Here is a 21,854-nt window from a genome sequence, read left to right as displayed (position 1 = left end):
TCATGGAAATATCAAAGAGTCTAATTGTGTAACCCTACAGAAATACATAAAGATGATTACAAGACATTAGACAGGTGCACTGTTCAGAAAAGTGTGCAAAACAGTTTACTGGCAAGGTAAAGGATGTAGAAAAAAAGAAGATGTCAAAGTGTAATATTTGTGGTTCAATGGTAGAAAATGAAGGAAGCTGGATTTCTCAGTAAAAAGGGAACCAATTACTTTTCAAAGTATGTTCATTGTTCATCCTGAGTAGGTAAACAAACCACAGTTAAATAATTGCTTCATAGATATATGTGCAGTCGTGTGAGCGCAAGAAGCAGGAAGAATGCAGACGAGTTTAAGTGTCAGCTGCCAAAACTCAATGGACTAAGTTCAATAGTGGTCCAGTGAAGCCTTTCCAAGCTGGGAGCTATGACAGCAGAGTGCAGCAGAGATTCTCCAAGTCAGAGCCTCTGCCAGCAGCCCTCAGCCCACACAATTAAAGACCTGAAAAGCATACAAATGCATAGTCAACTAGAGTGGCTGTTTAAGAGTACCGCTGTTCATTCTGCAACAGGTCTAAATACCAGCTGCCCTGCAACTGAGCAAAACCTTCCGCAGTTATGTTCCTTTGTAACAATGCTTGCTCAGGGTACATGTGTATATTATAAGTGCTGCAATACTTTACTGATAGTTTTGTCTGCCAAAAATGCTTAGTTCATTTAAATGTGATGGGAAAAACATGAAAATTGGAAGACCATGTTGGAAAATTGGATCGACCCAGTTTGCTTACACAGTTAGGACATCTGTGTCTTTCTGGGCCCCATTATTATTCAGTGTTAGAGAGAAATATGCAAATATCAGACCCAAAGGTCTTTGAAAAAGAACTTGTCCAAATGAAAGTGCCAAGACAGTGGAGAATAAACAAAGAGAATAGTCTTAAATAGTGAAATTCTGCTTGTGCTGGTTAGAAGATTTGAATAGGTGCATGGAAAGCAATCACCTGTGGATATAAGGCTATGATAAACTTGGGGAAAAATGTAAAGTAAGCAATTTATAGTAAGTGAAATCCTAAAGCAGAAGCGCAAGACAAAAAAATTTCAAAAACAAAAGCATGGGTCAGTATAGTACACACAGTAAATCTAGAAAAACTGAAAAAGTAGGAAATAAAGTAGCACAAGTCTCAGATTCTGCATAAGGAAATAGCGGCCTTAGCTAGGAAGAAATCTCTTGAGAAATGCAGTAGGTCTGATGTAACAATCAGTGTTCAATCTACAGCAGCACTAATTTATCCACAGAATTATAGTCACATTAAGCTCTAAGAACCCAAAAGCTTTGGTGCACAGATGATAAAATAAAAGCCAGGATATTTGAAACAGAGACTAAATTGGCTAGACTTGAGCTAAACTCTGTCTAATAGTAATGAAGTTTCTAAATTTTTCCAGCTTGTTAACAATGATGATATTTGTTCACAAAATCAAAACAAAAAGAAGATGTTAAGAGTTTCCTTGGCTCTGGCCCTTTAATACATGATACCCAGGATATTCAGTGTTCAGTACAAACATGTGAAAACCAGGCTAGTTTAAAAATAATCGGGAGTGGTCTCCCCTAGACTTTCTCGTATACTCAGCTTTGAGGATGGATGTTTGAGGAGTAAACCACAAGACAATGATTATATTTTTATATTATGTACATTAAAGAAGAAGCGACAACAAATCAAATTAATAATATATTGAACAATTATTATAAAAGTAAAGTTGATTACATCAGACTCTGCAGCTGCATGAATAAAAGGTAAAGTATCACTTCCAGTTAACTGAAATAGCCTAAAAGTTGATAGAAATCTGTGCTTTGTACCTAATACTTGTTGAAAAATTTGGTTGACCTAAGTGAAAGCTTACTCAAGTTATCATACTTATATACACAAACCCAGACAGACACACAGACATAATTCTAAAAATGGTATTTTTGGACTCATGGAAGTCTAAAACGTCGATATCGAATCGTTGGACAATTACAATACTTTCCCTAGATTTCATATACGAGAAAGTCAGGGAGGTCTAAAACGTTGAGATTCATCAAAATCTCAACATCGAATCTTTGGATGATTACAATACTTTCCCTAGACGTCGTATATGAGAAAGTAAAAAGGGTCTCTGGAAGGGATCTTTGTGCTGTTACAGAGAAAGTATACACTCCTAGCAACAAAAGTGCCAAAGAAGCTCTTCAAGCAATGAAACGGGAGAACGAACCATTTTAGTTCCTAAAAGATCCATCCACATGAAAGTTCCAGAAAAACTTTTATATATTTAGATCTGTTACAGGTTCCATACATAGGAAATTTGTAAAATACCAATTATTATTTTAATAAATTGTTTCTACGTACAATAACACAGATTACGTTCAGGTTTTCTTGATCTGTCAGTATCCTGCTAGCCAGCCAACTATACATTAAAGATTTTTTTTTGTTCCCATATAAAGCCCAAAGAACCAACTTTTTATGCAAAGAACCTCTCTCAGAATGAAATGTTTTTTTGTCAATCAATGATTCTATGAAGAACCATGCAACCCAATAAAGTGCCATTTTAGAATCATTATCTTTAAGGGTGTAGCTTTACAGTAGCTATTATCATCTATAGTACAGAATTTTAGATCATCGATATGATCAGTCTTTCATAATTCCTTTGAACTGGACATCTTAAAGTGACGTTATTTTTATGACCTAAAACGTGTAATGAAAATCGTATAATGAACCTACAGACACCACAATCTGTCCTTGATCCTCCACCTAGGATATTAGAAAATAATATATCTAAAATGTTAAACACTGTATTAATGCAAGCTCCTTGACATAAAACAAATGTTATATTAGTTGGTAAATACCTGTTCATTATTAAATACATCTGTTCTGCTTCATGACATAATATTAGCACAAAACATGACATAAACAATGACACTCTTGCTACTATTACTATTAAATACTGAAAGGTGGATTAGAGACATAGCCACAATGCCTTTAGGTAAAGCTTTGACTGATATTTTAAAATGTACTTTATCAAGGAGGTGGGTGTGAGCTATTTTTTATGGATGAGCTAAAAATCATTTACAATAATGTAGTTGATTTTGCATCATTCTAATTGTTCATATTAGAAATAAAAGTGAATTAATAACAATGTAACTACTAATTGTTGAAATGTTTATAAAGAATGAAAATCTTTGGCATAAAGGTTTTCTCAGGTAGTCCAATGAACTAATACAACCACAATTCCAATGAAGTTGGGACGTTGTGTAAAACGTAAATAAAAAAATAGAATACAATGATTTGCAAATCCTTTTCAGCCTATATTCAATTGAATACACTACAAAGACAAGATATCGAATGTTCAAACTGATAAACTTTATTGTTGTTTTGCAAATCTTCACTCATTTTGAATTTGATGCCTACAACACATTCCAAAAAAGCTGGGACAGGGGCATGTTTACCACTGTGTTATATTACCTTTCCTTTTAACAACACTCAATAAGCGTTTGGGAACTGAGGACACTAATTGTTGAAGCCGTGTAGGTGGAATTCTTTCCCATTCTTGCTTGATGTACAACTTCAGTTGCTCAACAGTCCGGGGTCTCCGTTGTCGTATTTTGCACTTCATAATGCGTCACACATTTTCAATGGGAGAGAGGTCTGGACTGCAGGCAGGCCAGTCTAGTATCCACACTCTTTTACTATGAAGCCACGCTGTTGTAACACATGCAGAATGTGGCTTCGCATTGTCCTGCTGAAATAAGCAGGGACGTCCCTGAAAAAGACGTCGCTTGGATGGCAGCATATGTTGCTCCAAAACCTGTATGTACCTTGCAGCATTAATGGCGCCTTCACAGATGTGCAAGTTACCCATGCCATGGGCACTAACACACCCCCATTATATCACAGATGCTGGCTTTTAAACTGGCACTGATAACAATCCGGATGATCCTTTTCCTCTTTGGCCCGGAGGACGCGACATCCATGATTTCCAAAAACAATTTGAAATGTGGACTCGTCAGACCACAGCACACTTTTCCACTTTGCATCAGTCCATCTCAGATGAGCTCGGGCCCAGAGAAGCTGGCGGCGTTTCCGGTTGTTGTTGATATATGGCTTTCGCTTTGCATGGTAGAGTTTTAACTTGCACTTGTAAATGTAGCGACGAACAGTGTTAACTGACAATGGTTTTCTGAAGTATTCCTGAGCCCACCTGGTAATATCCTTTACAGAATGATGTTGGTTTTTAATGCAGTGCCGCCTGAGGGATCAAAGGTCACGGGCATCCAGTGTTGGTATTCAGCCTTGCCGCATACGTGCAGAGATTTCTCCAGATTCTCTGAATCCTTTGATGATATTATGGACAGTAGATGATGAAATCCCTAGATTCCTTGCAGTTGTACGTTGAGAAACGTTGTTCTTAAACTGCTGGACTATTTGCCCACGCAGTTGTTCACAAAGTGGTGAACCTCGCTCCATCCTTGCTTGTGAACGACTGAGCCTTTTGGAGATGCTCCTTTTATACCCAATTATGACAAACACCTGTTTCCAATTAACCTGTTCGCCTGTGGAATGTTCAAAACAGGTGTTTTTGAACATTCCTCAACTTTCCCAGTCTTTTGCTGCCCCTGTCCCAGCTTTTTTGGAACATGTTGCAGGCATCAAATTCAAAATGAGTGAAGATTTGCAAAACAACAATAAAGTTTATCAGTTTGAACATTCGATATCTTGTCTTCGTAGTGTATTCAATTGAATATAGGTTGAAAAGGATTTGCAAATCATTGTATTCTGTTTTTATTTACGTTTTACACAACGTCCTAACTTCATTGGAATCGGGGTTGTACATTAAGGATGTTCAGGGGCTTCTAGTGATTCTAAGACCAATCAAAGGGGGGAAGACTGATCTTTCATGGGTCTTCAGATACTTTTGTTGGCTGTTTTCTTTTTATTTTTCATTGCTATTGTTAGTGAGGAAGACAACTCTATTTATTGGTCAGGTACACACAATATTTTGGAATTGTCATGACTGAGGAAGGAATATGTGTATGTGTATCTTTATACCTGACAAAATGTAAAAAAAAAACTTTCAGGCATTCATGTGAAGATTAATCTTTAAAAAACTGTTAGAGAGTTCTTTTAAATTGTGTCTAATTTTTTTATGATCCACAGAGGCATGGAATATACTGTAATACCCATATAAAATAAAGCATGAGGTTAACACTAACCATCATTTACTAACACCCTGCAAACAACGCTTCTTACAGAAGGAAAATTGGACGTTCGTCGAATTTTAAGGGTAGGAATCTCACAACTTGTGGATAAGTATATTTCTGAAATATATTCATTGTTATATATACATTTTAACCTGTGTGTATGTATCAGTCTGTCATTGTCCAACCCCATATATCCTAACACAGGGTCATGGGGGTCTGCTGGAGCTAATCCCAGCCAGCATAGGGCGCAAGGCAGGAACAAACTCCGGGCAGGGCGCAAGCCCACCGCAGGACACACACACTCACCCACCCACACACTAGGGACAATTTAGAATCGCCAATGCACCTAACCTGCATGTCTTTGGACTGTGCTGTGTGTATGTATTTTAATGTTATTTGTGTTGTGTTGGAGTTATTATGTGTCATATTTTTAAGTATTTTCCATAATGTTTATTATTGTGTACTGTCTTTTTAAATGTATGGCTGGTTCTTGTTCTTGGCCACCCTGACATCACCGCTCTCTGGCGTTCAAAGTCAGCCTTCGAAGTTCACAGGAGCAGGAGATCATTTTAATCATTGTGGAGTTCTCTCAGTATTGCTATTTCTGTTTTTTGGGAAAACCTTGCCTGTTTTTCTTGAATTTGGATTTCCAGATACTGCTTTTGATCTTGTTTGTTTAGGATTGCCTTCTAGGAAATACATTTTCTCTTTTTTATTTTTGGTAATAAATGTTTGATTTATAAAGATCCTTCATTTCTCTTTTTGTTCACAAGCTGGGGGATGGCACTTATCCTCCCTCTTGTCGGTCTTTTTGATAGAATTGTTTTGCCAGCACCCCATTTCTTGGGCCTGTACTGGCTGAAGCCTTCAAGTAGCATTTGGGGCTTGGCTGAGTTAGGGTAAGCCTTTTCTGGGAAGGTTAGTGAGGATCCTGACCTGCTTCTTGGATTATGTTTGGAGACCTCACACTCATTTTGCCTTTGAAAAGACTCAATTTCATGATAGCAGTCAGGATCCTGAAAAAAGGAGAGAAAAACAAAGTGTGGGCAGAGTGCAACAGGTTAGAAAATATATTAATGTCTTTACATGTCAGCCTGTAATGTTAGAATGTTTTTGGGCAAGCTTTTGGCTATGGAAATGTGCTCTTACAAAACAGAAGCCCACATTTCAGCTAAACCAGAGATCTCAAACTCCAGTCCTGGAGGACCACAGTGGCAGCAGGTTTTCATTCTAACAATTTTCTTAATTAGTAACCTGTTTTTTCTGCTAATTAACTAACTTCTTTTGAATTAATTTTAATTGACTTGTTTTTTAAAATTTGTTCCCCAGAATTTCTTCATCGTTCCTCTGAATTGATTCATTTCTTTCCTTAAACAGGAATGAAATGTGAAGTGAGTGAGCCAACAGAAGACCAACTAAGTCAGGGCCTCAAAATCCAACCAATTTCACGCCAATTAGTTGCTTAATTAGGTGCCGATACTTGTTGTTAATTAAACTCGTTCTTTAAATCTTTGGCTTGTTGCTGCTCTCATTGTGCAATAGCATACATTTTCAAAATTGATTTTTTCTTTTACTTTTCTAAGGGCACTGTTAAACTGTTTTGGGCATTGAGCAAATCAATATTCCTGAGACCGTCACCTTTCTATATTTTCAGATATTGTATGATGGTCACAGTTTGCTGGTCATGTTTTGGTTCATTTTGTATCTCACTATTGTTTGGCTGCTAATTAAGGAAAATGAAACAATTATTGGTTTTGAGTCTTCAAGAGCAAGTCAATTCAAATTAATTAATTAAAGAAGTTAATTAGCAGCAAGAACAGGTTACTAATTAAGAAAAGGGTTAGAATGAAAACCTGCAGTCACTGTGGCCCTCAAGGACTGAAATTTGAGATCCCTGAGCTAAACTGTCTTCTCTAAACTGGCTGAATGAGTCTAAATATAGATGAGTGTGTGAACTTGGCCTGTGAGAAACTGGCTTCTTCCCCAGAGTTTGCATCTCCTTCTTGAGTTTGGCGCCCCAGCATGCTGTAACTCTTAACACCTTGAACATGAGGTATGTGCTAACTTTTATGTCATTGAGCCTGTTAAAGCATGACATATAATGAAACTCGCTCCTCAGTATACCACCAGCATGCAGGTGATCTTTAATACCACATCTCAGTTACCTACTACAGTGCTGTCATCTAGTGGACAGCCATTGATTTTTTTGTTTGTTTTTTTTTTATGTGGCAACAGTTTATGGTAAACAGTGTTATAAATAGACAGTCCATTGTTATATTTTTTCAAAAAAGGTATAATGCTGCTGATGTTTTGAAACAGCTAGATTTGTTGCAAGATGAATATTTTGATGATAATGACAGTGATCAAGATAGTGACAATAAATTGGATGATGAAGAACCTGTAAGTTCTGACAATATTTGGTCCAAAGGCGTTTCTTCATCACAAGGCATCCGACTTGTCACGACTGTTAGGACAGCTCCCCTTGGACATTCTGCAGCCCACTGACCTCAAACAGTCACCAACTGCCAAATGTGTTGTGTGAAACAAGTGTGGACAGCGCAAAGAAACGTGTTATATTTGCAGCACTTGTGCTTCTAAGCCTGCACTCTGTGTGGTGCCATGCTTTGAGGACTGTCATTCATATTGTTGTGAAAATAAAGTTACTAACACTTTCTTTGTATTTTACATTGGACTTATTTACATTTTCAGAGTTTTGAAAAAGTTTTAATTGATAATCAAACTATTCCTTTCTAATACTTTTCTTTAGATTTTTTATGGGTAATGACAGTGTTCATTATTTATCATATATGCATAGGCCTATACTGCAGCATCGTGGTAATAATGCTCCAGCAGTCAATGTGTTATGTAAAATGTTTGCTTCAAATAGTGCACAATCTGCGGTGGGCTGGCGCCCTGCCCTGGGTTTGTTTCTTGCCTTATGCCCTGTGTTGGCTGGGATTGGCTCCAGCAGACCCCCGTGACCCTGTAGTTGGGATATAGCGGGTTGGATAATGGATGGATGGATGGTGCACAATGCACGTTGACCAGGCTGCCATCAAATGTCTTTAGTAAAATAACAGAAAAATTATTTTTACATTACGTTGTAATTAAATATGTACTAAAGATAAAGTTTTTTAATTCACTATGTAAGCATCAAAAAACATTATTCATACAACATTGTTCTTTTGATTCAGTACATCAGGTTGTGTTAGCTATTATTTCAACCTTCAAATACTTTTTATAAATGCAAATGTTAACAACTTAACATTTTGTCATATTAACACTTTAAACCATCCATATTGCACTGTGGCCAAAAGCACCATGTTTAAAATGTTATAAAAATAAGCACATTGAATTGTGAATAAAATAGTTTATACTTTTTTTAAAAATTGTCTTCAGTTTCAGAAGCTGGCAGCAGCAATGGGATTTGTAAAATGTTTTAATACAAGGAAAGGTAAAATTCAATCCAGACTATCCATTACATTAATTCTAAGCAGAGGGGTACCCTTTTTAAAGTGTTTGCATTTCTCTCAGTACTTTTCTCTTTAGAAGTTTAAGACCCACATCTATAGTATGTAAAATACTACTTTTGAAATTAACACAACTGAAAAATATTCTCATTTAACCTGCCAATACCATTAATGATAAATGAAGTATGCATTCCTGGTCCAGGTTTTGGTCTTGACATGTCTGGCCTACGGCAAATCTCTGCTGGCAGGAGTACCGGCATGTGTCACCAAGCCACTTCAGATGATTCAAAATATAACAGCACATCTGGTGTTCAACCAACCGAGGCAGGCACATGTCACTTCTCTTTTCAGATCACTACTTTGGCACCCCGTAGCAGCACATATTAAGTTAAAAATCTTGATGCTTATCTACAAAATGCTCAGTGGATCAGCACTTGTGAGGTCCTATGCTCCTTCTCACCCACTGAGGTTTGCTGATGAACAGCAACTGGTGATGTCACCTCTGCATGGCAAGAAATCTCAATACAAACTTTTTTCATGTGTAGCTCCTAGCTGGGGAAACAAGCTGCCCACCTCCATTCAAAATTCAGACTCCGTCAATGTGTTTAAAAAGCATCTGAAAGCACTCTTGTTTGGTAATTTCTTTCTAACATTTAGGTTTCTGTAACCAACCCAGCCACAGGGGATACACAAACCAGTGTGTTTCTTCGTGCTGGTCCCAAGCCCAGATAAATAGGGAGGGTTATGTCAGGAAGGGTATCCAGTGTAAAATTTTGCCAAATCAATATGCGGACAACAATACAAATTTCCATACCGGATTGGTCGAGCCCTGGGTTAACAACGACCGCCACCAGTACTGTTAGCCAACAGGATGGTGGTGGAAATTGGGCTACTGTTGGCCGAAGAAGAAGAAGGAGAAGAAGATGGGGGAGACGTGTCCGGAGGCAGGAGGAGAGGAGAAAAGTAAGAGTGGAACAGAGGGTAGAAACTTTGAATGTTGGCGGTATGACTGGTAAGGGGAGAGAGTTAGCAGATATGATGGAGAGAAGGAAGGTTGATATATTGTGCATGCAAGAGACTAAATGGAAGGGGAGTAAGGCCAGGAGTTATTCTGAAGGAACAGTATGCCAAGAGTGTTTTGAAGGTGAAAAGAGTGTCAGGCAGAGTAATGATTATGAGGCTGGAAATTGGAGGTGTGATGATGAATGTTGTTAGTGCATATACACAGCAAGTTGGGTGTGCAATGGGTGAGAAAGAAGATTTTTGGAGTGAGTTGGATGAAATGATGAACAGTGTACCCAAGGGACAGAAAGTGGTGATTGGAGTGGATTTCAATGGGGATATTGGTGAAGGGAACAGTGGAGACGAGGAGGTGATGGGTAGATATCGTGTCAAGGACAGGAATGAAGAAGGTCAGAGGATAGTGGATTTTGCCAAACAGATGGACATGGCTGTGGTGAATACGTATTTTAAGAAGAGGGAGGAACATAGGGTTACGTACACGAGTGGAGGAAGATGCACACAGGTAGATTACATCCTATGCAGAAAAGTTGATCTGAAGGAGACTGAAGACTGCAAAGTGGTGGCAGGGGAAAGTGTAGTTAAGCAGCATAGGATGGTGGTCTGTAGGATGATGTTGGAGATCAAGTAGAGGAAGAGAGTGAGGGCAGAGCCAAGGATGAAATGGTGGAAGTTGAAAAGGAAGACTGCAATGTTGAGTTTAGGGAGGAGGTGAGACAGGCACTGGGTGGCAGTGAAGAGTTACCAGACATCTGGGAAACTACAGCAGATATAGTAAGGGTGCTTGGTGCAACATCTGGACAGAGGAAGGAGGAAAAGGAAACCTGGTGGTGGAATGAGGAAATACAGGAGAGTATACAGGGGAAGATGATGGCAAAGAAGAAGTGGGATAGTTAGAGAAATGCAGAAAGTAGACAAGAGTACAATGTGATAAGGCGCAAGGTGAAGAGAGAGGTGGCGAAGACTAAAGAAAAGGTGTATGATGAGTTGTATGAAAGGTTGGGCACTAAGGAGGGAGAAAAGGACCTGTACCAATTGGCTAGACAGATGGACCGAGCTGGGAAAGATATGCAGCAGGTTAGGGTGATAAAGGATAAAGTATGGAAACGTACTCACAAGTGAGGAGAGTGTTTTGAGCAGATGGAAAGAGTACTTTGAGAGGCTGATGAATGAAGGGAACGAGAGAGAGAAGAGGTTGGATAATGTGGAGATAGTGAATCAGGAAGTGCAATGGATTAGCATGGAGGAAGTAAGGACAGCTATGAAGAGAATGAAAAATGGAAAGACCGTTGGTCCAGATGACATACCTATGGAAGCATGGAGGTGCTTAGGAGACATGGCAGTGGAGTTTTTAACTAGATTGTTTAATGGAATCTTGGAAAGTGAGAGGATGCCTGAGGAGTGGAGAAGAAGTGTACTGGATACGTACGAGGAAAGTATGACAGTGGTGAGGTCTGCAGTAGGAGCAACGGATGCATTCAACGTGGAGGTGGGATTACATCAGGGATCGGCTCTGAGCCCTTTCTTATTTGCAATGGTGATGGACAGGTTGACAAACGAGATTAGACAGGAGTCCCCGTGGACTATGATGTTTGCTGATGACATTGTGATCTGTAGCGATAGTAGGGAGCAGGTTGAGGAGACCCTTGAGAGGTGGAGATATGCTCTAGAAAGGAGAGGAAAGAAGGTCAGTAGGAACAAGACAGAATACATGTGTTTAAATGAGTGGGAGGTCAGTGGAATGGTGAGGATGCAGGGAGTAGAGTTGGCATAGGTGGATGAGTTTAAATACTTTGGATCAACAGTACAGAGTAATAGGGATTGTGGAAGAGAGGTGAAAAAGAGAGTGCAGGCAGGGTGGAATGGGTGGAGAAGAGTGCCAGGAGTAATTTGTGACAGACGGGTATCAACAAGAGTGAAAGGGAAGGTCTACAGGACGGTAGTGAGACCGGCTATGTTATATGGGTTGGAGACAGTGGCACTAACCAGAAAGCAGGAGACAGAGCTGGAGGTAGCAGAGTTAAAGATGGTAAGATTTGCACTGGGTGTGACGAGGATGGATAGGATTAGAAATGAGTACATTAGAGGGTCAGCTCAAGTTGGACGGTTGGGAGACAAAGTCAGAGAGGCGAGATTGTGTTGGTTTGGACGTGTGCAGAGGAGAGATGCTGGGTATATTGGGAGAAGGATGCTAAGGATAGAGTTGCCAGGGAAGAGGAAAAGAGGAAGGCCTAAGCGAAGGTTTATGGATGTGGTGAGAGAGGACATGCAGGTGATGGGTGTAACAGAAAAAGATGCAGAGGTCAGAAAGATATGGAAGTAGATGATCCACTGTGGCAACCCCTAACGGGAGCAGCCGAAAGAAGCAGAAGAGGTTTCTGTAACTAAGCAGTTGTAGCAAGCTTGTATCTTGTTCTGAGCTCTTCACTTGTAATGATGAAGTCTGTACCCTTGTCCTGTAGACTTGTTCCTTAAACAGTTCCTCAGTCTCATGTTTACTTGAAAATGTTGATGTGTTTTATAAGCTGCTTAATAAAAGTGTCTGCTAAGCAAATAAATGTAAAATAAAATGAAAGTGAATTACAGTATATATGCTTCTTTAAAGTTTTGTCTTCAAAGATGTAATATAATGACCGGAAGATGAAACATATTAGATAGCTAAGCCAAATTCTTAAACCAAAAATCCTTCCCATTGTTTGTCAAGACCAGAAACTGTAATCATAAATCATGATTAAAGACAAAACCAAACATTCTTTTAACCAGTTAAGAATAATAAACGCACCAACAAATACTGTTTTGGTTTTATCCACAATGACCAGGAAGTGCATGACCCAGATGTCACGCGACACCCACCTCTGATCATTTTTCATGGTTATGTGGTAGTGTTTTTTTCATGGAATCACAGCACCATTTACATTATGGTAACTGCCTGCGCTCAACCATGATGTATGGGTTTCAAAGATCCTTAGAAGCAACTCCTTTTTAGGCTAAGTAATATGAATTCTATGGATTAAAATTAATAGAGTTCTAACTATACAATAAGATACAAAATACTATAAAATGTACAGTACAATATAGAGTGTAAAGCACAGTCACCTTAAAAAAAATTAATGCAATATTTCACAGTGAAAGTAAGACCACATTAAATTATTATTAACACTTAAAACCCTACCCTTACCCAACTTGAAAAGTTATTTTTTAAAAATCCCTTTATAAAATAGTTCTCCACAGAAATTATAACATTGGAGGTAAAACAGAAACAATGTCCACATCCCCGCAGACGAATCTTAGAATAACATTATTAAATTCTTGCCAAATTCTGAAAAAAAACTTGCACTTTACAACCCACAGAAAATGTGTCTAGTTTTAGATAATATAACATATCATTTTAGAGTTAAGTAAAATAAGTAAATTCGCTAAAAATGTTGTTCTGCCACTGGCAAAAATGCAGAGTTAGAAGACGAAAAGGTCCAAGAAATGAAAATTTAGTCTGAGAAAAAAGCTTGGGTCAAAACCAGAAAGGATGCCTATCTTTCATCAAGCCAAAGGGAGAAACAAAACATGTCTATTAAATAGAAGGCTAAAGTAGTTCTGACAAATAGTCTTCACTAAGTATCCTCAAACTTGGAGAATGAAGTCCCTGGTGTTGCCTTATAAACCGTTGCACTAATGACTTCATTGGATGTGACGTCTGGAGACACACCACTAGCTACAATCACTAGTGTCCTAGCTACTGGACCTAAAAATGGCAACAGGCATAAAAAAAAATAATTCAAGAAAATAACTTTAAATCTGCATTCTCTGATGTTTAAAACACAGGCCTTCACTGAAAATATAAGCTATAAAAAAAAACTAAAAATTTTATACAACTCCATATAACTTTATATCACTCCATTAGATATTACTCCAAACAATGTCATTAACAGGGTTACGAATAACTATAAATCCAGCACTATGTGATAGGTGAGAATATATTCTTCTCCCAAAATGGTCTTAGTTTAGGACAGTCCTAAAACATATGACCAAGTCAAGATGGTGCTAGATGGTATTGTTCACATTAAGGGTCCAGCTCTTTAATTATTTAGGATAACTGTATTCTAGAAAGATGTAAACAATTTTAAGATGAATTACATCACCTTTTGTAAAGACTGATGGAGAATGTACTATATGAATAACCAAGACCAACTCCTTGCCGAAGATTTTAAAAGAGAGGTCCTAGTGTTTCCTAATATCATCTAATGCTGACATTAATAAATAAATTCTAGAAATACTATTAATAGTCTCCTCATTACTAGATAAAATATATTTAACCTGATAGAAGGTTAGGGAAGTAAGACAGGTTACTCTTAACTAAGGTTTTGACTTGCAACTCAATAAAGTGGTGGGTTGAAATAATTCCATATTTAAGACATAGTTTATCAAAAGGTACAAATACGTTATCAATAATATAAAGATTCTGGAAGGTCCAGATATTTAATATCTTATATGAGCTAAATACTCAATATTTTAAAGACGGTCAGGAGTATAAAACTATCCTGGAATTGGTGTTGCAGGGAGTGCAATTTCTGCTTTATTTCGAAAGGATAATGAAGTCTTGTTAGTACATTGATAATAATTATTGATGACTGGAGGACACAGCAAACATATAAAGAGAGACATGGACGCTAACTAAGCAGGTGCATTTCCATTACCTTCTATTTTCCTTCACCATCCCATAGTGCAAATATTTGCAACCTAGAAAAAATTACGAAAGTCAGGTAATGACATGTCACCCCACTTTTAATTCTGGCAAAGTCACCTTTTTATTATGTAGTGCTTTTTGCCTTCTAAATCAGCTTATGAATGAGTCAAACTTTTTGAAAAATGATTTGTCAATATGTCAACAGTATAATAAATCTACTGTATGATAAAATGCTAAGGTGTATGTGTGTGCCTGGTCCCATAGAGCAGTGGTTCCCAACCTGGGGTCCATGTAACCCTTTGGGACCCGCAAGGATATGGCAGGGGGTCCGCTACAAAATGAGGAAAAAAAACAGACTTTATTATTTAAAAAGTTTGTAAATAATAAAAACAATAAAGCATTTTTCTAGTTTACCTTGTTTTTTTAATAATATCATCATCACTTATTCCTATTAATAAATGCATCTTTCAAATGCTACTTGAAGGCTACTGTATACACATTGCATTGTGGTGTTAAAGCAGTACAAAGCAAGCTAGACATAGTGTGTCGAATGCTAAAACATACATAATGATGGACTATTTTTTAAAAAGTAAACATTCCAAAGAAAACCCATCTTGTAGTTCTGCTTTAAATTTATATGTTCTAAAGCAAAATCTAAATCTAAAAAGTATGAAGCGTCATACACAGAGTTTGGACTTGTGCTGTTTGAGGAAAAAAGAGTCTAGAACGCCCCGAAAGCGTTCTTTGTCAGGAAATTCTGTTAAACGAATATCTATCTATCTATCTATCTATCTATCTATCTATCTATCTATCTATCTATCTATCTATCTATCTATCTATCTATCTATCTATCTATCTATCTATCTATCTATCTATCTATCTATCTATCTATCTATCTATCTATCTATCTATCTATCTAAAATAATCTAAATTGAAAAGACATCTAGAACAAAAGCATTCAACTGATGTTGGGAAACATGTTGATTTTTTCCAAAGAAAAGCAGCCCTGCTTGTGAAACAAGTGAGCACTTTCACACAGCAAGCAACAGTTTCAGAGAGGACACTGAAGGCATTTTTTTGGTGTCATATCACATTTCCCTTACCTAGAAAGCTCAATATTACATAGTTAGGGAATTGCTTGGTGAGGAAGCTGCCTGTAAAACTGATACTGTCCCATTGTCAGACAACACAGTGTGTAGATAGATATCTGACATGGCTGAGGATATAACAGATCAATTACTTGAACAGGTAAAAAACAGCCCTTGGTTTGCACTGCAGTTAGACTAAACAACAGATGTATCTAACACAGCACAGCCTACTGTCTGTGTCAGATTTACTGGAGATGGAAAGTTTGTTGAGGAGCTTTTATTCTGCAAGAAATTCAGGAGAAGACAACAGGTCAGGACATTTTTCAAATGTGTTAATAAAGGCTAGAGTGCCAGATGTAATGGATACACACTGCATACTTCACAGAGAAGCACTTGTCACTAAAATTTTGGAGTACAAATTGCAACAAGTGCTTCAAGATGTGACATGGCGGCCAGTTTTGAAAGCCTTCTGCTGCATTCTGGGGTCTGGTGGCTGTCTCGCAGTTCAGTTTTACAGTCTTTGCAAGAGCTGCGTGAATTGCGTCATAGAACTTACAGTTTGCTAGCTGTTTTGACAACCAGTCATGGGTTCAGAAGCTTTCGTATTTGGTCGGCGTATTTTAACTTTTGAATACCTTGAATCGGAGCATGCACGGCCATGATTACAGCATAATTAATTTGCAAAATAAAGTCTGTGCATTTATACAAAAATTGGACTTTGGGAAAAAAGCTAAATGAAGGAAACACTGTAATGTTTCCATTCTTTCATCAGGACGTAGGAACATCAAACGTGCCTGCAGACATAGTCCTGCCTGTAATATTGTGACATCTGACACATCTGAAGGTATATTTTAGCAACTTTTTCCAAGACCTGGACAATCATCATTTACTGTAAATGGCATCAGAAATCCATTTGAGTCCAGAACTGAAGAGGATTGTCTTGATTTGAAGTCACAAGAGGAATTAATTGAAATAGCCAATGATGGGAGTTTGAAAATGCAATTCTCTGCTATTCCCCTGTCAGAATTTTGGAGCAGTCTCAAAAATGAATACCCACTGTTGAGCAAAGAAGGCATCCAATGCTTCTTGCCATTTTCAACAAGATACTTGTGTGAGGAAGATTTGAAAGTGCTGAAAACCAAAAACAGAACACATGTAAATGAGGAACATTCTCAAATTATTTTCCAAAGCCAACTGCATCCCAGAGTGAACAAACTGTACAAGAACATCCAAGCCCAAAAGTCACACTTGGGCTAGGGTGAATTTTATTTATTTATTTATTATGATCAGTCTATTTTTTCCTTAGTAAAAGTGCCTTATTTTATATAGTTTTATTACATGTACTTAACGGATAGTAGGTCTGTATAGCAGTTTATTATAGACATGTGTGATAAGTAATTTTTTTGGATAGTGATAGGTAGGTAGTCCTCAACCTAAAGTAAGTCTTTTAGGGGGACAGTGACATGAAAATGGCATGAAAAAGGTTGTGAACCCCTGCTGTAGAGCATCTTGATTAATATGTTTGACTTTGGTGTGATTGGTCAGTTTGGCTTTGGTGTCGTTATTGTACGTAAGTAGAAGTGTGAATGTGAGACACATAAGAAGGAGTAAAGGTATAGCAGCCAATGACTGCCTTCAAACTCTGAAGTTCAAAGAAGGTTAAGTATAAAAGCAGTCAGGAGGCAACAGTCTGGAAGTTAAATGGAAAGAGCATGGTTTTATTCAGATTCATTTTGGACTCAGAAGTTCTATAAAATTCACTTACTAAGTTTAGCATGATCCAAACTCATCGTCAGTATGAAGCATATTGTCTGAATAGACAGATATTTTTTGTTCCTTGTTATATAAAGTTATCATTCACTTTATTTCTGACCATTTCCAAAGATGGATCTGTAGCAGCTAGACTGCAGATGTTAAAAGCACGTTTTGTCTGGACAATAAAGACAGTTCAGAAAAGCATTGGACACAGAACATTAGAGAAGAATCAGATTGTTATAATAGGCCAAGATTAGAACCAAAAATCAGATCACCAAAATACCACATTCCAATACACTAGCCACAATCAAATATGAAGAAAGCACAAACAAAGTAAAAAAATCTTGAATCAAAATAAAAAATTCAAAAGGAACACAAATTATGAGTCTTTTAGCATTTAACCAGAAAACTAGATGCAACAAAGAGGATGCCACCATCCTTATATGTTTGATGTAATGATGCAATGTAATAGCAACCGGGGCACCATTGGCAACAACAAACTAAACATAATGGAGGCACCTGAAGTCAGAAACAATCTACAAGACAGCAGTGAAATATAGTCAACAGAATAACATTAAAAAAATAATACTGTTATGTAAAATCAAAATTAATAAGCAAAATAAATTCCAAAAATTGATTCTAAAATAAACCAAATGAATAATTATAAAAAAAATATACTACGTAACACTGTACACTTCTGTGCTCTAATATGAAATAGTTGTGATATTTACCTGGGATTTTTGGGTAAGAGCATAGTGATTTGACTCAAGCACAACTACTTTGGATAAAGTCACATGTTCACAGCACCCAAACACATAACCTTATTCCACTCTTTAAGAAGCTTTTTCTTTATCCATGGATAAGAAGTAATGGTAGATTTGATTATAGATATTTGTATGTAATAAATCCATTTAATCCTGGTCATATGATATTATTGAAAGAAGAATTTTCTCTATTCTGTTCACTAAAACCTCCTCCAATACCTTGACATCATTATTCAATAACGAAATTGGCCAATAACATACACATTAAGGAGCATCTTTATTCTTCTTTGGAAAGACAGTAAGGAATACCTGGAGTAGAAAATGGGGTAGGACAGCATCTACTCTAGCTTCCTCAGATATAATGAGCGTTAACCTACTTAGTTTAGGAGGAATCTCTTTATAAAATTCCAATTGATTCAGTAGGTTTCCCCATTTATTTAATAGCACCTTGAATTATGACAAACACCAGCCATGTCTAGTTTCTCTATGTATAGTTTATAGAGTTGTAGCAATTTTAATTTATTGAAGAAACTCTTGACATGAACTTCTCCTCCATTACATTCTGATATGTACTGAGACTTACAATATTCCTTAATTGTGTTTCACATTTGCTTTTCATGTATTTGTTGAATTAGAACTTTATGAGCCTTTTCTCCATGCTCATAATAAAGTAGCATGGTTAAACATTTGTTGCCATATTTTCATAGTCAAATTATTAAATTCTTTGTGTAATGACAACCATTTTTGTGTAACACAAGTTAAAGGAGTTTATACCTATTTGTATCAGTCTTAAATATCTCAGTAATTAGTTCTGATATCCTTCTAGTTTACAGAGACATATGCAATAATATATCCCATAAAATATGTATTGAGTGCTTCCAAAGTGTTCTGCAGATACTGTATTTCTGAAATTGTGTTGATCTTTATGATTAAATGGGAATTTTTGATGCCAGGAATTAAAATCTTTGAAAGTGAATGAAAAAGACACAGTGCCTTTCAGTTTGTTAACATAACTAACAAAATTTGGTGCTAGAGCTATGGATATTTGTTGTCATGCTGTCCTCTCCAGGCCAGTGTAACAGGTTAAGGGCAAAGACCAAATGGCGGATTGAACATTAATCCTTATTTTTAAAAAAGCACTAGACAAAGTTTCTAACTGATTGACAGTTTCTGAAGAAAGAACTGGATATATGGTTTAACCCAGCATTTCTTGCAATGACAGCTCCATCTTGTGGAATATATTGGGTATCCTGAGACCTAAGAATCAGTGGGTAAATGTGCTAATACCTTAATTTAAGCTTGTTTAGCAATAACTGCACAGTATCAGTTTTAAAATATGAATGAAAATTCAGCTGACTTACTCCACATAAAAGGTGTTTTATATGTCCATTAAATATTTAAAAGAGGCATGTTTAATTCCACAGAGCAAACCATTATGATCTATATGAAGGGTAACAAAGAGCGGATGGATGGATGCTAGGAGGGTAAGATCACCAAGATCTCCAGTTGATTTCTTAAACAGTATCAGTAATATTTCAAAGTTAACATTTTACTAATTTCTGAATACACATTAGTGATTATTACTTCTGCATTGTATTATCTTGTGTGGCTAAATGAAAACTAAAAGTGTGGTCTTCACATAAAACACTTTTAAAATTTTAATTTTGTCAATTTCTTTCAAAAAAACAAGAAAAGTCTGAAAAAGTAAGGAATTTAAATAGTTCTTACCTAAGTGACTCAGGGCCTCTTTGGCCCAGGGCCATGTAGCAGCTCCTGCCAGCTCTTCGCGGACTGAATTTCTCGCAAAGTATACATTAAGAAAGTCAGAACCGCTCAGCTGTAGTATTTCCTTAAGTTCTTTTACACTCATGTAGGCTCTGTGAGAGAGAGAGAAAAAGAGAATTCCTTGATTATTAATTTTATGAAAAATTACCTTAGAAACTTGCAATTTACTGTGTATTAAATAAGACATTTATCCAGGACTGTCCGGGTAAGCCTCTTACTGTTCCACATCATCCATAACTAAATATGAGCAAGTTCTGCTTCTAGCATCATGACTGCATACAAGATAAAATTGCATTTGAAGTGTCGGGAAGCCTGCTGAGTTGGCTGTTGACATGACGGCACATGTTACGGTGGTCTGATGGACCTGATGGCAGTAATTAAATGCAAAGTTATTCTAAGTGATTTCTAAGTGAACAACTACTGTGTTAGCTGTTATTATATTAATGAATCACATAATGGATCCAAATGAAACCTGCAAATGCAGACTATTGACGGCAAGTTTGCTAGAAATAAACTTATTTTGTACAAAGTAAATGACAGCATCAACTTTAACTGGCACTCTAAGGCTGTGCTTTATTTGCATTATTTTTTCTTTTTGTTAGAAATGCAAACAACTTCTGCTATTAACATAGCACAAAGTACAATGCAATATTGTACATCCACTTTTTGTTATGAGCTTTAAATTGTCAAGGACAAAGTAATTGGCAAGGTAGAGTACAGTAATCGTTTTTAAATTGTTTCATGTTTCTTTGGAGGAAGAGAAGCAACAATAAGTGTTGAATTTCAGCAACTGGCCTCCCATTACAAAAATTCTATTACAGAGCCAAAGGAGCAACTCTGCCAGTTCTGGTTTGTGAAGATTCTTTTAATCATTGCAACAAAGATTGCTTTAAGATTTCACCATATTTCTTAGAATTGTGCCAAATGTCAGAATTTTTCTGCTGTTTCTTCAGCAACTGAGCCATACCATACCCAAAAGCTTTGTCAAAAAAAAGGAGGTAAAGACGCCATGCTTCCCATAACAGCACTTAAGTTTCCTGGCCTTAAGTTAATTTGTTGATGCATTTTATAGGACCTTTTCTGTCTTGTAAAACTTTGTTGCCATTAAGTCAAAACAAAAAGTTAACGTGTCAGTCGATGTAAGGAAGAGATGCCCTTTTATTAAATGAAAAAAAAAAAAAAGGAAAAGCAAAAATCTGTTGTTGATTTTGGCCTGTCCTCCAAAGAGCAGGGGGTGGTGATCTTCTGATCATGGAAGGTTTTAATGTTGACGGCTTTCCGCAAAAGTGGTTTTGACAGGGAGGCACGCGAGAGGGAACGCTGAGCATATTTTCAGTTTTAAGAGGGAATTTTGGGATACGGCCAAAGCAGAAGTGTTGAAGGGGAAAGGGAGGGGCTGTTACAATGGGTTTAAATGTATTTGGGTTCACAAAGTTTGGAGCCGTTGTTTATGCTTCATGACAAACATGGTGTATCCAAAATGGCACCATATTGTTGAAGTCACTGCCACAGTGTGTACAAAACAAACCGAGTCCATCTGAGGACAAGTGCCTTAAAATATGTTTGTTTATGAATTTATTATGTCAGTGTTAGATTATGAGTCAGCATAAGGCTGACCAGCCTGTGAATGAACTGAATGGTTAGATGTTGCTGCATGCATGTTTTGAATTGCTTTTGGAGGAGGTAATTGAACTACAAAAGTCTGTGCCTACTTTTTAACTCTTACAGTTAAATATATTCACACACACACACACACACATATATATATATAGTGAGATATGGCTGGCTATTTATCCCGGCCAATACCCCCAGGCTGCCAGATGGAGCCCTCCTTGCAGTATGGAGCTACCCCGAATGCCAGCAGGGAATTATGGACAGTGGACTTTTAATGCACAGCCCTGCTGGATACCACGAGGGCCGCCAGGAGTCGCTGCAGGAAGGCCCAGGGATTGTTATTTGCACCATAACATGGAAGTGGGTCTTAATCACAGCGACACAAGGAATGACGTGCTTCCGGGGTGAAGAAAAAGGATTTTCATCTGACCCGGAAGTGTCCCATGTCACGTGGACAGAGAAG

The 21,854-nt window shown here is 37.3% G+C and overlaps 1 protein-coding gene across 2 annotated transcripts in view; it reads right to left on the bottom strand.

Moving 5' to 3' along the window:
- Window positions 1-21,854, bottom strand: part of pappa2 (pappalysin 2) — a 240,043-nt gene that overhangs the window by 164,123 nt on the left and 54,066 nt on the right. For both annotated transcript variants that reach the window (XM_028810464.2, XM_051933196.1), the window contains exon 3: window positions 19,721-19,869. In XM_028810464.2, coding sequence (XP_028666297.1) covers window positions 19,721-19,869 — 149 coding nt within the window. The remainder of the gene's footprint in view (window positions 1-19,720; window positions 19,870-21,854) is intronic.

The sequence above is a fragment of the Erpetoichthys calabaricus genome, chromosome 10 (assembly GCF_900747795.2).
Source record: "Erpetoichthys calabaricus chromosome 10, fErpCal1.3, whole genome shotgun sequence".
Lineage (NCBI taxonomy): Eukaryota > Metazoa > Chordata > Cladistia > Polypteriformes > Polypteridae > Erpetoichthys > Erpetoichthys calabaricus.
Note: the sequence above shows the minus strand (reverse complement) of the source record. Positions and strands in the feature narration are given on the sequence as shown.